Here is a 16,535-nt window from a genome sequence, read left to right as displayed (position 1 = left end):
CTTTTAGCTGGGTGTTGGCACGGACCTCGCTAAAGCTTAGACTGTGAAGTTCACTGATTATTAGCTCTTTACTGCCGGCACAGGGGAGGCGGGGGGAATTGCCCAAGTTTGGATTTATGTCTTATGTAAGAGCTGGCCAGGCAGACTGTCATGTGTTTTTCCGTCCAAAAGAGTGAGGTGGTCTGGAGGAACAGGCCCAGGGACTGGAAGAGACTCCTATCCACAGTGCCGGGTCTGTCCTCCATGCCTCGTGTCTCAGATTTGAATGTTTGCCTGGGAAGGACTTTGAAATCTTGCTGGGAAGAAACTTACTCTTTAACTCTGCACACCGGTTCCTGTGATCCTGAACTTTGATGCTGAGTGCCAGAGGACCAACCAGGTCCAAGAAGAAAATGAGGTTCTGCGTCAGAAGGTTTGTTCTGAGCAGCCGTGCTCTTTGGGAAGTACTTCTGCTTTTGGGTAGCAGTTGGGGAGCTGGATAAATATAGAAAAGGTGAACTGTTCTCAGATGAAAGTGCGTCACCCTCTTGGGGATCTGGGGCTGTGCCGACTGTGGTAACCAGAGGTGAGATCGAGGTTTGAAATCAGGTTTGTCACCTGAGCACTGTGGCATCAAGAACAAACCTGTAAGAAGGAAAAGGCAGTGTGTGTTTGCAACACTTGGCTCTTTCCATCTATTTTTGTTTTAAAGTATATGTGTGGTATGTGGGTGTAGGCGCTCATGCAGGCCAGAAGAGAGTGTTAGATCCCTTGGAGTTAGAGTTATAAACCCGTGGTCCACCTGATGTGGGTCCTCAAGAGCAGCACTCACTCTTCACTGCTGAGCCATCTCTCCAGTTCTAGCTGTCAGTCATCTTCCCAGCGTTTTTCCTATGTAGCCACTCACATACTGTTTAAAGGCCAGGTAAAGTTCTGATTCAGCGACACCCTTGATAAAAGAAGAGGTCCAGGACGCCTGTGCTTGCCTTTATATTTTGCCCAAGGGGGCTCCCAGCTTGTCAGTCTCTGTCAGTGACACTGTTGGGAAGAGGAAGCTTGTAAGCTATTTGGGGTGTTGAGATTCTTGGATGTTGCATTGTTATCTTCAGGCAAGGACTAAAGATGCTGCAAAACCATAATCATTAAAAATGTTTTTCTCTGCAAGTTTCAAAGGCTCATTTTGTAGATTCCAAATACAAAGCAGGGTTTCCCTTCAGTGAGTTCAGGAAGAAACAAGTGAAGTAAAAGGAAGCAAATCAAATGATAGAAAGGAAAAAACCCCACAGTGGTTATGGATATCTAAGGGTGTTTGGCTTTCTTAACTCGTCAGGTGTGGCTCTTTCATTTTCCCATTGTTTGACGGACAGAAATGCTCTTTATGCTGGGTCTGGATGTGGTGTGTCTAGGAAGCTCCCTCAGAGAGGGAGGGCCATGTGAGGCCACTGGCTAACTGGGCCTTGCCCCTCCATAGCTTTTTGCATTGCAAGCTGAAATCCATCGGCTGAAGAAGGAAGAGCAACAGCAGGAAGAAGAAGAGGCCGTAGTTCAGCACAAGCTGCCACCTTACGTCTCCAGCATGGACCGCCTTGGGGACTCGGAGCTGTGAGTGTGCTCGAGGGTTTATGGGTGGGAGGGAGGGCTGCTGTCTGTACTCTTCTGTCCTCTGATCTCTCTGTGGTCTGAATCTGATGCTGATGTCCTCACTGGTGGCGCCTTCCGTCTTCTGAGGCAGAATTGCCAGAGAGGGCTTTGGCATACCTGGTTCCAAGTTGTGTTTGTAAGGTCCCTATTCTCTGAGGTTCTTCCGGGATGGGGAACTGCACAGCGGTGTCAGGGCCCACGATAGTAGGGTCAAGGGAAGCTGCTTCATAGGATGGCAGACTGGTCACCACAGGTGGGCGTCTTCTCCAGGAGAAGCTGATGAGCGTGTAAAGAGGTAGATGGTCTGGAAGAGAAGTTTAAGTGACTAAAAAAACCCCAGCCAGTTGAAGCAGAAGTCTGAGCTCTGTAGCTGGAAGTCAGGTGCTAATCAGAAATGTGATGAGAAGGTTTTTATTAGATGTGTGGATAAAGTAAAAGGAGACACACAGAGTTCATTTTAGTGGCATATTTTATTTAACCTCGTTCTCAAACTATTCCAATGCCTGGTAAATGGCAATCAGCCATAGTGAGCTTCTACAGTTTTCTTCATGCTTAGTCTTTGTTGTCTGTCCTGTCTCACCCCAGCTCATCTCCATGAGGATTAACACAGTAACATGTGTAGCCAGCAGCCAGCAGGCAGGGCAGCTCTGAGCTTTCCTATGTCTAAGAACAGTCACAGACTTCACTTTGGGGTCAGATGAGCTCCTGGCTCTTACCTCAGGAAATGGTACCCAGGGTCAGGTCACCTTCCGAGTGCAGGTCTCAGCACCTAGCTAAGGCCCAAGTCACTGACCTCAGCCAGGAGCGCTGTTCTTTGATCTCCCTGGTTCCCCTCCAGCCCTAATGCTGTGGTGTGTTTTCTTGGCCAGAGCACTAGTGTGCAGCCAGAGGGCCGCCTCCCTCTCCCAGTCGCCTCGAGGGGGTTTCCTGTCCTCACTGCTGCCTCAGGGTAAGAAGAGCCCTTCAAGATTGTCGCCTGCCCAAGGCCCCCCTCAGGCCCAGAGTTCAGCCAAGAAAGAACCCTTCAGCACTCAGGTAAGTGTGGGCCCTGCCTTACTAGTGTTAGTCAGAGTGCTTCTGGCTGCTTATTCTCACACCTTCCTCCAGGATCCCTTGTCACACATGGACTTGTGGGTCCTCTTTTCAGGGCTGAATTTCTGGATGTGTTATGAAATCCCAAATTCATTTCCCCTTTCCTTTCTTCTCCCTTCCCTGTAACCCTCCTATGCCCCCCACAACCTTACAGACCAGTGATGTCTTTGCAGGCTGAGGACAGAGATAAAACTGTAGAGGAGGAATTGGGGGAAAGAACCCAGAAAATCCCAGCAGTGAGCCCCTTTCCCATGTCACCTCTGGCTGGCAGGGCAGGGCCTAGGCTAAGATGGCCGGCAGAGGGTACGGCTATGCTGACAGTGGATATGCCGAACCTCAGACCCTTCCTCTCGGCTTCCCAGCCCCAAGCGGCTTTGTCCTCCAGCAACCCTGTGCCTCTGCGACAACTCCAAGCCTGCCACACTCCACTAGTGAAGTGTCGGATGGCAGCAGGGAGCAGGCTTCCTTTCCTCTGCTCAGATTTCCTGTGAGCTCATAGGAGGTTTTCAGTGTGTAGGTAGCTCCAGTGTGAATTCTGACGGTTTTGGAATTTGGAATTTTGAGTGATATAAGTGAGTGTTTGGCCTAGCAGTAAATGAAGTGTGTATCTCTCACTCAAACATTGGTGTTTGCTGATTTTGTGAAGGACTTCTTTCATTCTTTACTTTTGTGTTACATAGTGAGAGGCCTTTGATGCCAACTTATGTCCAGAGCAGCCAGGAGTCCCACTGAGGGGTTGTCCTCCACAGAGGGGCCGTCCTGGCAGAGTCTGTCAGAATTCACCCCTTTTGGAGATGGCTGGTGGGGATGTGGCTCAGTAGAGCCCCTTCATAGCATACTGGAGGTGTCTGCAAGCTTACTGGACTCAGAGTTTTAGACCTTACTGCTTTCTCTTTTCATGTGTTTGACAAGTTACTGAAAAGGCCGGGTGTCAGCCTGTCCCTGCCTCCTCCACCACCCTTGAGTGTAAATGGCGGACCAGTTTAGATGGCTGCTTGTGCCCAGGATGCCAGGGCTCTGCAGCAGATTGCCACAGGACGGTGTCTGGGTTAGAATTGTTTAGCTGGAGACACTGGGCAGCACCCTGGGAGTGAGGACTCAGGAGACTTTGTTTTTACTTCTGGCTCACGGTTCCCTCCTCAGAACATTCAAACCCTCCTCAGTCTGCTTGGGGTAATTAGTAGTGCTGACTCCCTAGGAGGGACAGTTGAGCCGACAGGAGTGCCCTTGGTATCAGCCATACCCAGCAAAGGCCAAACCGTACGCTTTAGTACGAGCCGGGCTCCTTCCTGGCGGTCCCAGGAATCACGTAGTGCTGTGTGACTGTCACCTGGGCATCTGTGAGGGTCGGGACAGGCAGAAATCAATCCAGGCTACCACTGCAATTGCTTTTCTGAAAGTTCACATCTGAACAGTACAACTTCAGGTCTTTTAGAATGAGGCTAAGACTGCTCTACTGTTCGCTTTCTGCATCTTTCTCACCAAGCAGTGTTTTAGAAGCTTGAAAGATGGTGGGTGGAGCGTTGAGTCTCTTGAAATGCAGCTTTGCTCGGTTGAAAGGCTGCTTTGGATAAATCTGTGGCCACATATTCAGGACATATTCAGGAATTACGGGTCACGTATTAAGTTTGAGTGGCATGGTGTATTTTTTGTGTGCAGTGTATATCAGAGGTGAGGGGAAGCTTCTGTTAGCTTGCTTCTAAAATACAACCGAGCCAAAGCTGAGTCACTGCGCACTTTCCAGATCCTTAACAGCAACCACAGCTGTCTACGTTCTAGGGGGAAAAGGAATTAAGGAAGTATTTTTAACTTTTTCTCTGAATGTGTCTCTTGGAGTGTATGTGTACATGAGTGTGTGTGTGTGTGTGTGTGTGTGTGTGTGTGCACGCGCAAATGCAGAGGACAGAGAGTGACACTGAATGTCTTTTTCTCTGTCGCTGTGATGTTTTGAGCAGTGTCTCCTATTGCGCCTGGAGCTCAGTGTGGGTGTGGGGGCTAGCCTCAGACCCTCACTCATGCTCATGTGGCAGGCACTTTAACTACTGCACCAAGTCCCGGCATCCTCATTTCTTTTTTTCAGCCTATGGTAGATTCCTTAGCTTAGCGTTTGTTTCAGTTCTAAGGGTAACCAGTAGATTTGAGGCTCAAGGGAACAACAGAATGTTAGAGCTGGAAGTTGATTCCAAAGTCCCCCCTCCCCTTTCCTACGCATCAGTGGCTCTCCCTCACTGTTGTCCAAGGGGCGTTTGTGTGTCTCTTCATAAAGGCCCTTTAGCTGACCTTTGATGACCTGGGCTTGCCCTCCCAGGTGCACAGAATGCAGCTTCTTGTGTAGAACAGCTCGGTCTTTCCACGCCGAGCTACCCCACCTCTGTTTACTCCTGTTGCCATGGCTTGACATCCCTCACATGGGCTCCTCACTCTGGGAGACTTTATAATGTCTGTCCCTTTGTCATAGCTGATGTTTAGATAGTGTGGTAGAGTTCTCTCTCACTAGCATCAAATGCAGTATGCAGCAGGGGCACGTCCTGTGACATGGTAGCATGTTCCTGTGGGCACTGACATGGGCCCTACACTAGCTTGCTTGGCCAGCGCATGTCAGCCTCAATCTTTTCCCAGTATGGCCACCACAGAATTCGTCTTCCTTTTAGGCTGTTAAAGGATGAACACATAGAAAATGTAAATGGCATTTTATTGTTAAATGAGCAACATATAAACTTATTAGACCTTCCTAATTTACATATTAATTACATACAGCATTGTAAATTTTATTCACAGCTTTTGCCTCCTTGTGATAGGTCATTGAAATTACGGCCACAGTTACCGAAATGTTTGTAGAATTATTGTTATTGTTGCTGTTGTTGCTATTATTATTGAGATAGGGTCCCATGCTGTATAGCTCAGTCAGGTCCCAAACTCTCACAGTCCTCCTGCTTCAGCCTTCCAAGTGTTGCCATTAAAGGGCAGAGCCATCACATCTGGCTTCACACCATTGTGAACACTCTCCAGGCTTTCAGTAGTCATCGGAGGCAGAGTTGGGAGTGAGGGGGATAGCTGTAAAACCACAGCCTCCAAAGTCTCTCGGGATCTGTAACAGCAAGAGCCAACAGGTCGGGTCAGTAACAGCTGGCTTTGGGGGCTTCCACTCTGCTTTGTCCTTCCCTGGAGTGATTCTTTTGGACCTTTCCCACCCACTGAGTGAGCCCCAGGGCGCAGATGGGAATTACCTCATTACTGAGAGATAGCCCTTAATCGTCTGTCACAAAGCAAAGCACTTACAGCCTCTGCAAATTACCTCCTCCTTGCTGAGACAGCAGTGATAAGGGCTCTGGCTTGGGCCTGTGTGTGCCCAGGAAGCTGGGCCGGACGGGAAAGGCGCCCATCTATAGTTTATGCTTTATGAGGTCCTGCCTTCTGGATGGCCTTGGCCTTCAGGTGGGACCCATTTCCCATCAAAGCTGGACAGCTCTCTAGGAAGAATTTTGGAATCCTGTGTCTGCCCAGGCATTGACAAGTAAGTTACTGTGTTTCTGTCTCCAGAAAGAGCACATACCAAAACACAGGCTGTAGACACCTCTCCTGAACTGTTGGGAGCCATGCAGATTATGGCTGGATATTATTTAGGCCATTTGAATGCTGTATGAGCCCACTTGTTAGGGTTGTTTTAAAGGTATATTTTTATTTTATGTGTGTTTGCCGGCATGTATATATGCGCAACACATATGGTCCTGGGGTACCTGCAGAGGCCAGAAGAGGGTGTTGGCTACCCCGGGACTGGAATTACAGACAGTTGGGAGGCTCCATGTGGGTGCTGGGAGCCTGCAGGAGCAGCCAGTGCTATTAACCACTGAGCCATCTCTCCAGCCCCAACACTAGTTAGAATCTTTATGAGGTTTGTCCTTAAACCCTCCACTGATGAATTACGTCACGGAAAACATTTTTTAAAAGAGTTGTGCACATTTATAGCCAAGCACACACTTGCCTGCTTACTGAGGTGCTTCATGGACAGCTGCTTTCCACAGATACCTGCCGTATTGCTATCTCATGAACCCCTCAGTTAGAGCTGAAGGATGTTGTCTGCTCTTCCCCAGCAGCCGCTGAGAGGTCACACTTAGGCCCATGGCTCTCTTGGAATCAACAGCTCCATTGTTGAAAGGCCTCTCTGATTCTACTGTATGCCCATTGTTAATACCCATTTATGTTTTCATTTTGGAAAATAGAAACTTTGGGGCCCCAGCATGGTAAGATATCGATGCTGCTGCCCTCCTGACAGGTGAGGGAAGGACCCCTTTTTATTTTCTTCTGTTTTTTTCTTTTTAAAGATAAATTATTATCATTGTTATTATTCTTATCATGTGTACCTATACACGTGAACATACACCATGGCACATGTGTAGAGGTCAGGGGTCAATTTGCAGGAACCAGTTGTCCCCTTCCACCGTGGGTTCTGGGGATTTAACTCAGGTCATCAGGCTTGTGTGACGACACTGCTTTTATCCTCTGGCTACCATCTCTCTGGGTCTTCCCAGGGAATGTGAGAGCCAGAATATCTAGGGTTTGTTTGTTTGTTTGTTTGTTTTTGCTTTATTTGTTTTCCGGGCTAGGGTCTAAATCTAGGGCTGTGCACATGACAGCACCCTATCACTAAATTAGCAGCTCTTTAAAACTATTGTATAAGATTTTATATATACAGGTGATATGTATAATTGATATATTAATATGTTTATTATTATATGTAATGTATAATAATATAAAGGTATATTGTATACCTTTATGCTGTATGTAGGAGAAATATATAAAGCATAAATGTATTTTATGTTTAGATGTGGGTCACATTCCCAAGATATTTCACAGTATGTATGCAAAGATGCTAAAACCTGAAAAAATGAAACCCAACGGTTTTGGTCTTATGTGGTTGGTGAGGAGCACTCGGCCTGTAGTAGGATGAGAGCGGCTAGTGTCAGAACTGTCCTTGCGGACACTCTCTGCTCCTGCGGCCTCATCTAGCCAGCAGACCTGCACTCGTTTGTGTAGCTGTCATGAGGCAGAGTGCTGCCTGTGCAGGTGTGAGGGAAACTCCAAAGGCCTGAGTCTCCTGTCGGCAGGTGCCTTCATCTAGTGAGTACACAGTTCTCCCAGCATCTTCCATCCCCCAGCTCCCTGTCCGTACGGAAACTCTGAGCCAGTGTTTTGGCTGTGCTCTCTGTGCTGTGGCTCCACCTTCACTTATGTCTTAGCCTCTTTGTTCTTACCCACTTTCCCCCTCACTGGCCAGCTGGAAGGAGAGCATGAAGAACTCTTCCCTACCATCTCCTTTTGGGTTTTATCATTTTGTATTCCCATCAGGAATGGATGAGAGGTCCCGGTTCTCCACAGCCTCGCCAGCAGCTTCTGGTGCCAGCCTTGGAACTGTTGCCAGCATGATGTGTATACAGTGGATCTCAGTGCAGATTAAAACGTTGTGTATGTGTGTGTGTGCGCGTGTGCGTGCGTATTTGCATGGGCGCATGCATGTAAGAGAGAGAGAGACGACAGACAATTGACAGACACGTGCGTGCCTATATTGCAGCACAGGTGTGGAGATCAGGGGACGGCTTTTGGGCGTTACTCCTTGCCCTCCAAGTCAGTAAATAGGAGAATGGTAGCTTGTGTCGTGAGAGTTTGCACTCCAGGATACTCCCCTGCGTCAGCATTTGCAGCTAAGAGTTTCTTCACCTCTTGTTGCGTATGGAAAGGGATGGGCTGTCTTGGGTAGATGGAGGTTACTAGATTCATCCCTTTGCCATGGATTTGAACCTTAACACTCTTGGTGTGGAAGAAAGTCAGAAAATTTTCAGCGTCTTTCCTTTCTTTATCTGACACAGAGACCCTTGAGTTTTGAGATAGTTCTGTTTTATATCTGGTACTTTAGTCATTTTCAAACCAAATGATTTAGTGGCCCTGGTTTTTTTGTTTGTTCTATTTTGCTCTTTTTGATATTGAACCCAATTGCTGGGCAAGTGCTCTGGGACCGGGCCCCCTCCCCACCCCAGCCCATTTTACTGTATGTTCACAGGTGCCAGGTTAGTCCTGTGGGCAACCCAAACAGCAGACTGTATTGTGTTTCTTTTTCGCTGTAGAGGAGATTGGCTGGTGTGTATGTGTGTGTGTGTATGTGTGTGTGTGTGTATGTCTACTTAATCTTGTCCAAATGCTGTAACGTATAAATGCTGCTGTTACCCTGTGTAGGACCTGGCCTGCTAGTAAGAACTGGGGTCCTTCACTGTAACAAAAGTTGATTGTTCCTGTTGGCTCAAAGGGCTTATCTCTGCCTCTGTCCAGATAGGAGTGCAGGCTGAGGCCAGCAGGTGACTGAGCAAGGAGGAGCTCAGTCTGGAGGCCTGCCTTGGTTGAGCCTCCTGCCCAGGCCAGCCTGGGAGGGCCTTTTCTGGGGGCTGGTGAGGAGAGCAGTTGCTCCCTTGAATTTGCATCCTTCCTGGTGCAGTTACTGCCTGGACAGCCTGAAAGAGACTTTTCACAGCCGACTTCTCGTCCTCTAGGCTACCAAGGGAAAGGACCCAGTGCCTGGGGCCAAGGACGGCAAGAGCCTTCCGAGCGGGCCAGTTTCTGGGGAGGCCAGCTGGACACATCAGCGACAACGGCGGCTGCAGGACCACGGGAAGGAGAGGAGGGAGCTGCTCTCTACCTCCTCCTCCCAGGTATAGGGTGCCCGGGCTGCTGATCCTCTGGGTTCCTGAGTTCTGCTGTCAAGCAGGGCCTGCTCTGGTTGGTTGTTATCATGCCATGGTAGTTGGGTTGTTTTGCCTGCTTTCCTCCTCAAGTGGAGCCAGAAAGGTCTCTGTAAGTTCTGGGGACCCCACATACCAGTCCTTCCCATGCTGACCTGTGTGTGTCAGCATGGCACAGCACCTGAGACTTGATCTCCTCAGAGTCTGACGCCATGTCCCACAGCAGTTCTTCCTTTGGCTTCCCCTGCAGTCCCTGCTGTGTGGCTGTTGTGCTGACAGCCATGTACTTGCTCACTGTAGCCGTATCTTCCCTGTTGGGAGCCCTGGAGACAGGGCCCCTTGCCCTGGGAATGTGAGAGAGCATTTGTTCTTCCTGATGCCGCCAGCTGTTTCTGCCTCAAGCCCCAGCGACTTACTGGCTCACCTCCTGGACACTTTCTCCCTGTTGGGCCCTATTGCTAGCGGCCTAGTGTTCCACCGCTAGGTGGTGGGGAGCACACACTGGGATGTTCTGGAGGGTTCCGGCTGCTTTTGGACTCCTATGGCAGTCCCCGAGCTTCTGCAGCTCCTCTGATAGGGTGTTGTTACCCTGAGGGGTGGCTAGAAGGGTGTCAGGGCCTCCAGGTGGCCAGTGTGCGGTAGCTCTTGGCTGTATCCGGGTGAGCACTGAGGGATTGTGGTAAAGGACACTTGGTGCCACAGGGAGGTAGGCGCTGGACTGTCGCTGAGGTTTTTAGGCCTGTCTTCATGCCGGGCCACTGGCCGCGGTTTTCTTGGTCCCCATATCAGGAGGATATACTGTCATGGGTGCACTGTTGGGGCCAGGCTTCATTTTGACAGATCTAGTTCACTCCGTGTTATTCCCTCTGCCAGCCGGTGCTCTCAGGGCATAACTTCTCCTCAGTCCAATGCCCACAGCTGTAAGTGGGGTGGTACTGATACCATCTGGAAGTAAGTTAGGGGTTAGCCGTGAGTCACTCAGCACGAGGCTGACCCACAGTCAACGCCCATTAAACTTGTCTCATTCCCTGCTTGTGCTGGCTAGATTATGTCAGCTTGAGACAAGCTAGAGTCATCACCAGGAAGACACCTCCATTGAGAAAATGCCTCTGTAATATTGGGCTGTAGGCAAGTCTGTAGGACATTTTTTTAAATTAGTGATTGATGGGAGAGGGGCCTAGCCCATTTTAGGTGGTGCCACCCTGGGCTAGTGACCCTGGCTTCTATAAGGAAGCAGGCTGAGCAAGCCAAGGGGAACAAGCCATAAATGGGACTCCTCCATGGCCTCCAATTCAGCTGTTGCCTCCAGGTTCCTACCCTGTTTGAGTTTCTGTCCTGACTTCTTTTGATGCTGAACAGTGAAATTGGTTTTGAGAGAGTTGTGGAGGACTTTGGAACTTTGGGCTAGAAGATCCATTGAGGCTCAATGCTGTTCTGTGGGAGCTTGGGAGAAATAAATGTTGAGATAAATGCAGGCAGTGGAGGCCTGGCTTGTGATGATTCAGAGGGAAATTTGAGAGTTATTTAAAGACTATTAGAGCCATTGTGTATTTGCAATTTTGAATTAATATTTTGTGGTATCGGGTCAGAATCAGTTGCGACTTACAAGAGACCAGCACCATTTAAGTGAAACCTTTGCTTTACTGGGACAATTGATGCTGGTCAGATGGAGCTGAGGAATTAATGGTGATTAAAAAGAGACCAGCATCACTGAGGTGAAATCTTCTGGGAAGTGTTCCTGAGAGTCAGCACACAGAAGCTAACTCTCCAGAGGTGGCCAAGGCTGTATCTTGTCCTGGCGGCCACCTGAACTTGGCAGTGTAAGAGTCACCCAGCTGGTACTGGTTTTGCAGGCATGAAGGGGTCATGGAGAGCAACTGAGGTTTGGCCCTGTGAGAGTCCAGGAGAGACTATTGGTGAAGGTGCAGCCTCAGTAGCAGTTGAAGGCGCAGGATTGAAGGGGTCATGCGGAGAAGCTGAGGCTTGGCACCATGAAGAGAGCCTATGAGAGGCGATTGGTGAAAGTGCAGCCCAGTGGCAGCAGAGACCCCTGCAATTTGGAGATGCCAGCGCCATGAACGCCCATCAAGATCAGCAGCAGCGGGGAGTGGAGCCAGCCAGAGCTTAGAAGACAAGCTGAGTGTGCTGCAGGGGACGGAGCCACAGAAGCCTCTTGGAGGAGCCCAGAAGATCATGAGTGAATCCACACGTTAGACACTGAGTTATTTACACTGTTGGAGTTTGGTTTTGCTTTGTTCAGATTCTGATGACTGTGCCCTGGTTCTTGCCTCTTGAAGTGAGAAAGTATTTAATTTGTTTTTATTTTTACAGGCGTTCAGTTGAAAGACTTTAAACTAAAAAAAAAAGAAAAAAAAAAGGATCTTGTTTTACAGGACTTTGGATTTTAAAAGAGACTAGCTATCCTTAAAGAGACAACTTCAGAAGTGTTTGAATTTGTAAGGCTGTGGACTTTTTAAGTTTATGAAATGTTTTATATTGTGATGTCTTAATGTGTGATCTTGGGGATGAACAAGAAAGGAAAGGTTGTGGCTTATCAGCGATGTGTTTGTGTATCAAGCTGACAAGAGCTCAGTTGTGCTGCCTGCTTTTATGACAGTTTGACATGAGCCACGGTCACCTGAGAGGAGGGAAGCTGGAAAGAGTGCTTCTATAAGATGGGGCTGTGGGCAAGCCTGTAGAGCCGTGGTTCTCCGCCTTCCTGATGCTGCAACTCTAAGACAGCCCTTCACGCTGTGGTGACCCCAACCACAAAATTATTCTGTTGTTACTTCATGAATTTTCATTTCTGCTATGTGATTCCTGTGGGTTGAGAACCACTGCTGTAAGGCATTTTTCTTAATCTGTGATTAATGTAGGAGGGCCCAGCCCATTATGGGTGGTGCCATCCCCGGGCTGGTGGTCCTAGATTTTATAAGAGAGCAGGCTGAGCAAGCCCTGAAGAGCAAGCACCCCTCCATGACCTCTGCATCAGCTTCTGCCTCCAGGTTCCTGTGCTGCTTGTCCAGACTTCCATCTATTGAAAAGTGATGTGGAAGCATAAGCCAAATAAAACCTCTTCAACTTGCTTTGGTCATGGTGTTTCATCACAGCAACAGTAAATCTAACTGGGACATTACCGTCTGCTTGGCCTGCATCCAAACACAGCCATCCCCAGTCCCATCAGAGAGAGCAAGCCTAGCCTTCTCCCCAACCAGGGCCTGGGAGGGGATTGCAGTCTCCAGGAAGCTGGCACCCTCCTCTTCCAGGGGAACTGTGCATCGCTCTCAAGCTCAGAGCTGACCTATGGCCATGACCACCCGTAGTCGTCTAGTATGCTCTTGTGGTAGAGGGGACCCTTTCTAAGCTGACATGTCCCTGCTTTGCTGGTCACAGTGTACAGAGAAGAAGCCAGAAGGCAGTGGCCCAGAGGCTGAGCCCTGCCCGGAACTCCACATAGGGCCAGTAGAGTCGCTGGCCCGGGTGTCCACAGCAGGCTCTGAGGGAGGCCACTCCGAGCAGCCCTTCATAGTGCTGAGCCAGGAGGAGTATGGGGAGCACCATTCATCCATCATGCACTGCAGGTGGGCCCGGGAGTTGGGGTCTCGGATTCTAGACAGTGTGTGAGAATGTTGGTGGCAGGAAGCTTCCCTGAAAGGGAATAGAGGCCTGTTGGATGCTGCTGTTGTAGTATTCTCCCTCAGACCACTGAGTTTTATTTGCTTTATGTTAGTATGTGCATGGAATTTTTTTACCATGTGTAAGTTTATATTTAAACATAGCAAAAGCATGGCCTTGAAGGACAACCCCTGAGGGAGTATGCCTGGAAGTGTAGGCAGCGTCCTGTTTCCTGAACTGTGCTTGGCCCTTGGATTGAACTGGAGCCTGACGGGGATGCTCAGATCTCCGAAGGCAAGTGCCCTGAAGGCACTTCATCTCGAGTTCACTGCGCAGGCTCCCATGGCACGGCGTGCATTGCTATTCCATTTGTCTCTTTATTTATGTGTTTCTTGTTGTGTGTATGTGTGCTCATTGTGTGTATAAATGTACACATGTGTATAGAGGCCAAAGAGCAACTCTTAGGAATTGGGCCTTCCACATTTACGTGGGCTCCAGATATCTAAGTCAGCTCACCAGGCTTTACTTTGTCTGAAAGATGAGCCATGAATGATTCTACATGTATTCTTTCAGGGCAGGCCTTGAGCATTATTTTTAATGCATTGGGTAAGTTGGGAAAGTGATGGTATCACTCTTGGACAGAGAGGACGAGGCCAGGACACTAACATCCACTTTGTCCTGTCACAGAGTGGACTGCTCTGGTCGGAGAGTTGCCAGCTTAGACATAGATGGGGTCATCAAGGTGTGGTCCTTCAACCCCATCATGCAGACCAAAGCGTCCTCTATTTCTAAGTCACCACTGCTCTCTCTGGAGTGGGCCACCAAGCGAGACAGGCTGGTAAGTGACACTTTGCATGCAAAGCTTGTTCTGTGCTCCAAGTTTAGAAGTTCTCAGGCTCTTGACAGGCCCAGCTGAGGAGGTAAGCTGAGTCTCCTCCTCAAACTCCATCACGGGCCCAGGACTGTATATCTTGGGCTGGCCCAGCAGGCGTCTACCTGGGGTGGCAGTGAGGTTACTCCTGGAGATTGTGGAAGACTTTATCCTGTGTGCTGGTCTGTCTCAGGAGACTCTGGCTTCCCAGCCCCCTCTGGTACATATTAGTACATACTCTTCTCTTGATGACGCCTGCCCGTCCCAGCCCAAAGAGCCGCAGCTTACGTTGCTGGGAGGTCAGTGCTCCAGATTCTGGTTCCCACAGGCCCAGTTGTTCAGGAGTGGCCCATTGTTCATATTTCCACTGGACTTTCTTTTTGAGATAGGATTCACAGTTAAGGAGTTAAATTGATTGCTTATAGCCCAAGAGACAGGTACTGATTTTTCCAGAAAACACAGGAAGGAATTGTTCTCGTAGGTGCTTGTCTCAGGGCTTTCCCTGAGCTGGTGCCCACTTGCCAAGTGGGTGCAGAGGCCATCACCTAGCTAATATTCCTCAGGATACGCCAGACCCGAGCTGTCATTTCTCTTATTTTCTTCTAAATTTTTACCCAAATGAGTCTTAAGATCCCGCAGGCAGGGAGAACCCACTATATATACTTCTGGAGGCCTTGATGGAATCAGAGGCAGAGCTGTCCCTGCAAAGGCAAATGGAACAGTCACCACAGCCCCAGGACTAACCAGGGCCATGTCTACAGAAGGGTAGAGAAAGTAGGAGCGAGAAGGAAGGGTTAGAACAGCTGGGATTTAAAGCTGCAAGGAAGGAGGAAAGAACTCGTTCTAAGTGTTCCTCCTCTTCTGCAGATACCATAGAAGTCTGTTTTTTGTTGCAATAATAACATACTTGAGACAGGTTTTATGAAGAAAGGAAATTTATCTAACCCACGATTCTCTAGGCTCAAGAACATGGTTCTAGCATCTGTTCAGTTCTGGTGAAGGCTCCCAAGCTACGTCATGTTGGGAGCACATGTCAGAGGGAAAGATTCCATGAAGAAAGAAAACTATGAAGGGAATTGGGGGCAAAGTTTGCTTTTACAACGAGAGAGAGAGAGAGAGAGAGAGAGAGAGAGAGAGAGACTGTATTCACTTTGAACCCATCATTCATCTATCCGGAGGATGATGACACACACACACTCAGGCACAGAGAGAGAGAGAGAGAGAGAGAGAGAGAGAGAGAGAGAGAGAGAGAGAGAGAGAGAGACTGTATTCACTTTGAACCCATCATTCATCTATCCGGAGGATGATGACACACACACACTCAGGCACACACATCTGTGGTCTAGTAACCTTCTGCTTAATCCCACCTCAACAGTATCCTACCCCTTTCACATCAGAATACATAAAAAAAAAAAATTAATCAGCTTGGCGATCCTAGCTGGGAAGCAGAGACAATTGGATCTCTTGAATTCCAGGCCAGCCTGGTCTACAGATCAAATTCCAGGACAGCCAAGGCTACACAGAAAAACCCTGTCTTGAATACTGTTCCCTCCACCCCCCAAAAAAAAGTGAGAGAGAGAGAGAGAAAAGAAAATTTAATCTTTATTTTGTGTTTTATCTGCATGTATATCTAAGTACCATATATGTGTCTGGTGCCTGAGGAGGCAGAAGAGGGCATCAGATCCCCTGGGACTGAGGTTTTAGATGGTTGTAAGATACTCTTCAGGTGATGGGAATGGAACCTGGGTCTCTGGAAGAGCAGCCAGTGCTCTTATAACTAAGCCATCTCTCTAGCCCCTCTTCATGGCATTTTAAGTGAGGTCCGCTGCAGCCAGAGTCCCCCTGGCTGCCTGGGAAGGTGGTAAGGAGCTTACCCCTGCAGTCTGCCCAGCTTCAGACCATATGGGAGTGGGCCTGGCCTCTCTCACCGTGGAATCCTCCCTGACCCTTGTGCTGTCCTCCTCAGCCTCCGGCCTCTTCTCGTTCCAGCTCCTGCTGGGCAGTGGTGTGGGGACTGTGCGTCTTTATGATACCGAAGCCAAGAAGAACCTGTGTGAAATCAACATCAGCGATGACATGCCCAGGTGAGCGGAGCCTCCCCTTGCACTGTAAGGCCCCAGGCTGCCGCGGTTGCTTTGTGGGATCCACCTCCGTGTGTATCACCTGTGGTGGCAGTTGTCTGACCCCGACCTGTGTATATTACAGAATCCTGTCTCTTGCCTGCAGCCCCAATGGGGCCTCTTTCGTCTGTTCAGCCGCAGCTCCGAGCCTCACCTCCCAGGCGGACTCCCCGGATGTCGGCAGCAAAGGCATGAACCAGGTTCCTGGCAGGTTGCTGCTGTGGGACACCAAAACCATGAAGCAGCAGGTACAGGGCCTGCTGTGGGTCCCCCGGGTCTGGGCGCACTGTCTGGAGGGCACACCACACACCCTCCCTGTGTTTCTGATGAGTCTTTTCTCCCTTTAATGCTTTGGTCTGGGGTTTTTATTTCTGAGAACATTTCTAGGTTTCAAGTGTTCAAAAGTAGCACGCCCCATTTGGGCAGATTATAAGCACTACAGTTGTGCTGTTGACTCAGGTTGCCCAGAACCCACCAACAGGCTGGGCA

At 49.2% G+C, this 16,535-nt stretch overlaps 1 protein-coding gene across 2 annotated transcripts in view; it reads left to right on the top strand.

Moving 5' to 3' along the window:
* The window catches only part of Wdr91 (WD repeat domain 91), a 28,396-nt gene that overhangs the window by 3,649 nt on the left and 8,212 nt on the right, over positions 1-16,535 (top strand). For both annotated transcript variants that reach the window (XM_021648762.2, XM_021648763.2), the window contains exons 4-11: positions 330-412; positions 1,451-1,581; positions 2,490-2,655; positions 9,252-9,410; positions 12,834-13,021; positions 13,743-13,893; positions 15,916-16,010; positions 16,132-16,294. In XM_021648762.2, the coding sequence (XP_021504437.1) occupies positions 330-412; positions 1,451-1,581; positions 2,490-2,655; positions 9,252-9,410; positions 12,834-13,021; positions 13,743-13,893; positions 15,916-16,010; positions 16,132-16,294 (1,136 nt within the window). The remainder of the gene's footprint in view (positions 1-329; positions 413-1,450; positions 1,582-2,489; positions 2,656-9,251; positions 9,411-12,833; positions 13,022-13,742; positions 13,894-15,915; positions 16,011-16,131; positions 16,295-16,535) is intronic.

Source organism: Meriones unguiculatus, chromosome 3 (genome assembly GCF_030254825.1).
Source record: "Meriones unguiculatus strain TT.TT164.6M chromosome 3, Bangor_MerUng_6.1, whole genome shotgun sequence".
Taxonomy (NCBI): Eukaryota; Metazoa; Chordata; class Mammalia; order Rodentia; family Muridae; genus Meriones; species Meriones unguiculatus.
Note: the sequence above shows the minus strand (reverse complement) of the source record. Positions and strands in the feature narration are given on the sequence as shown.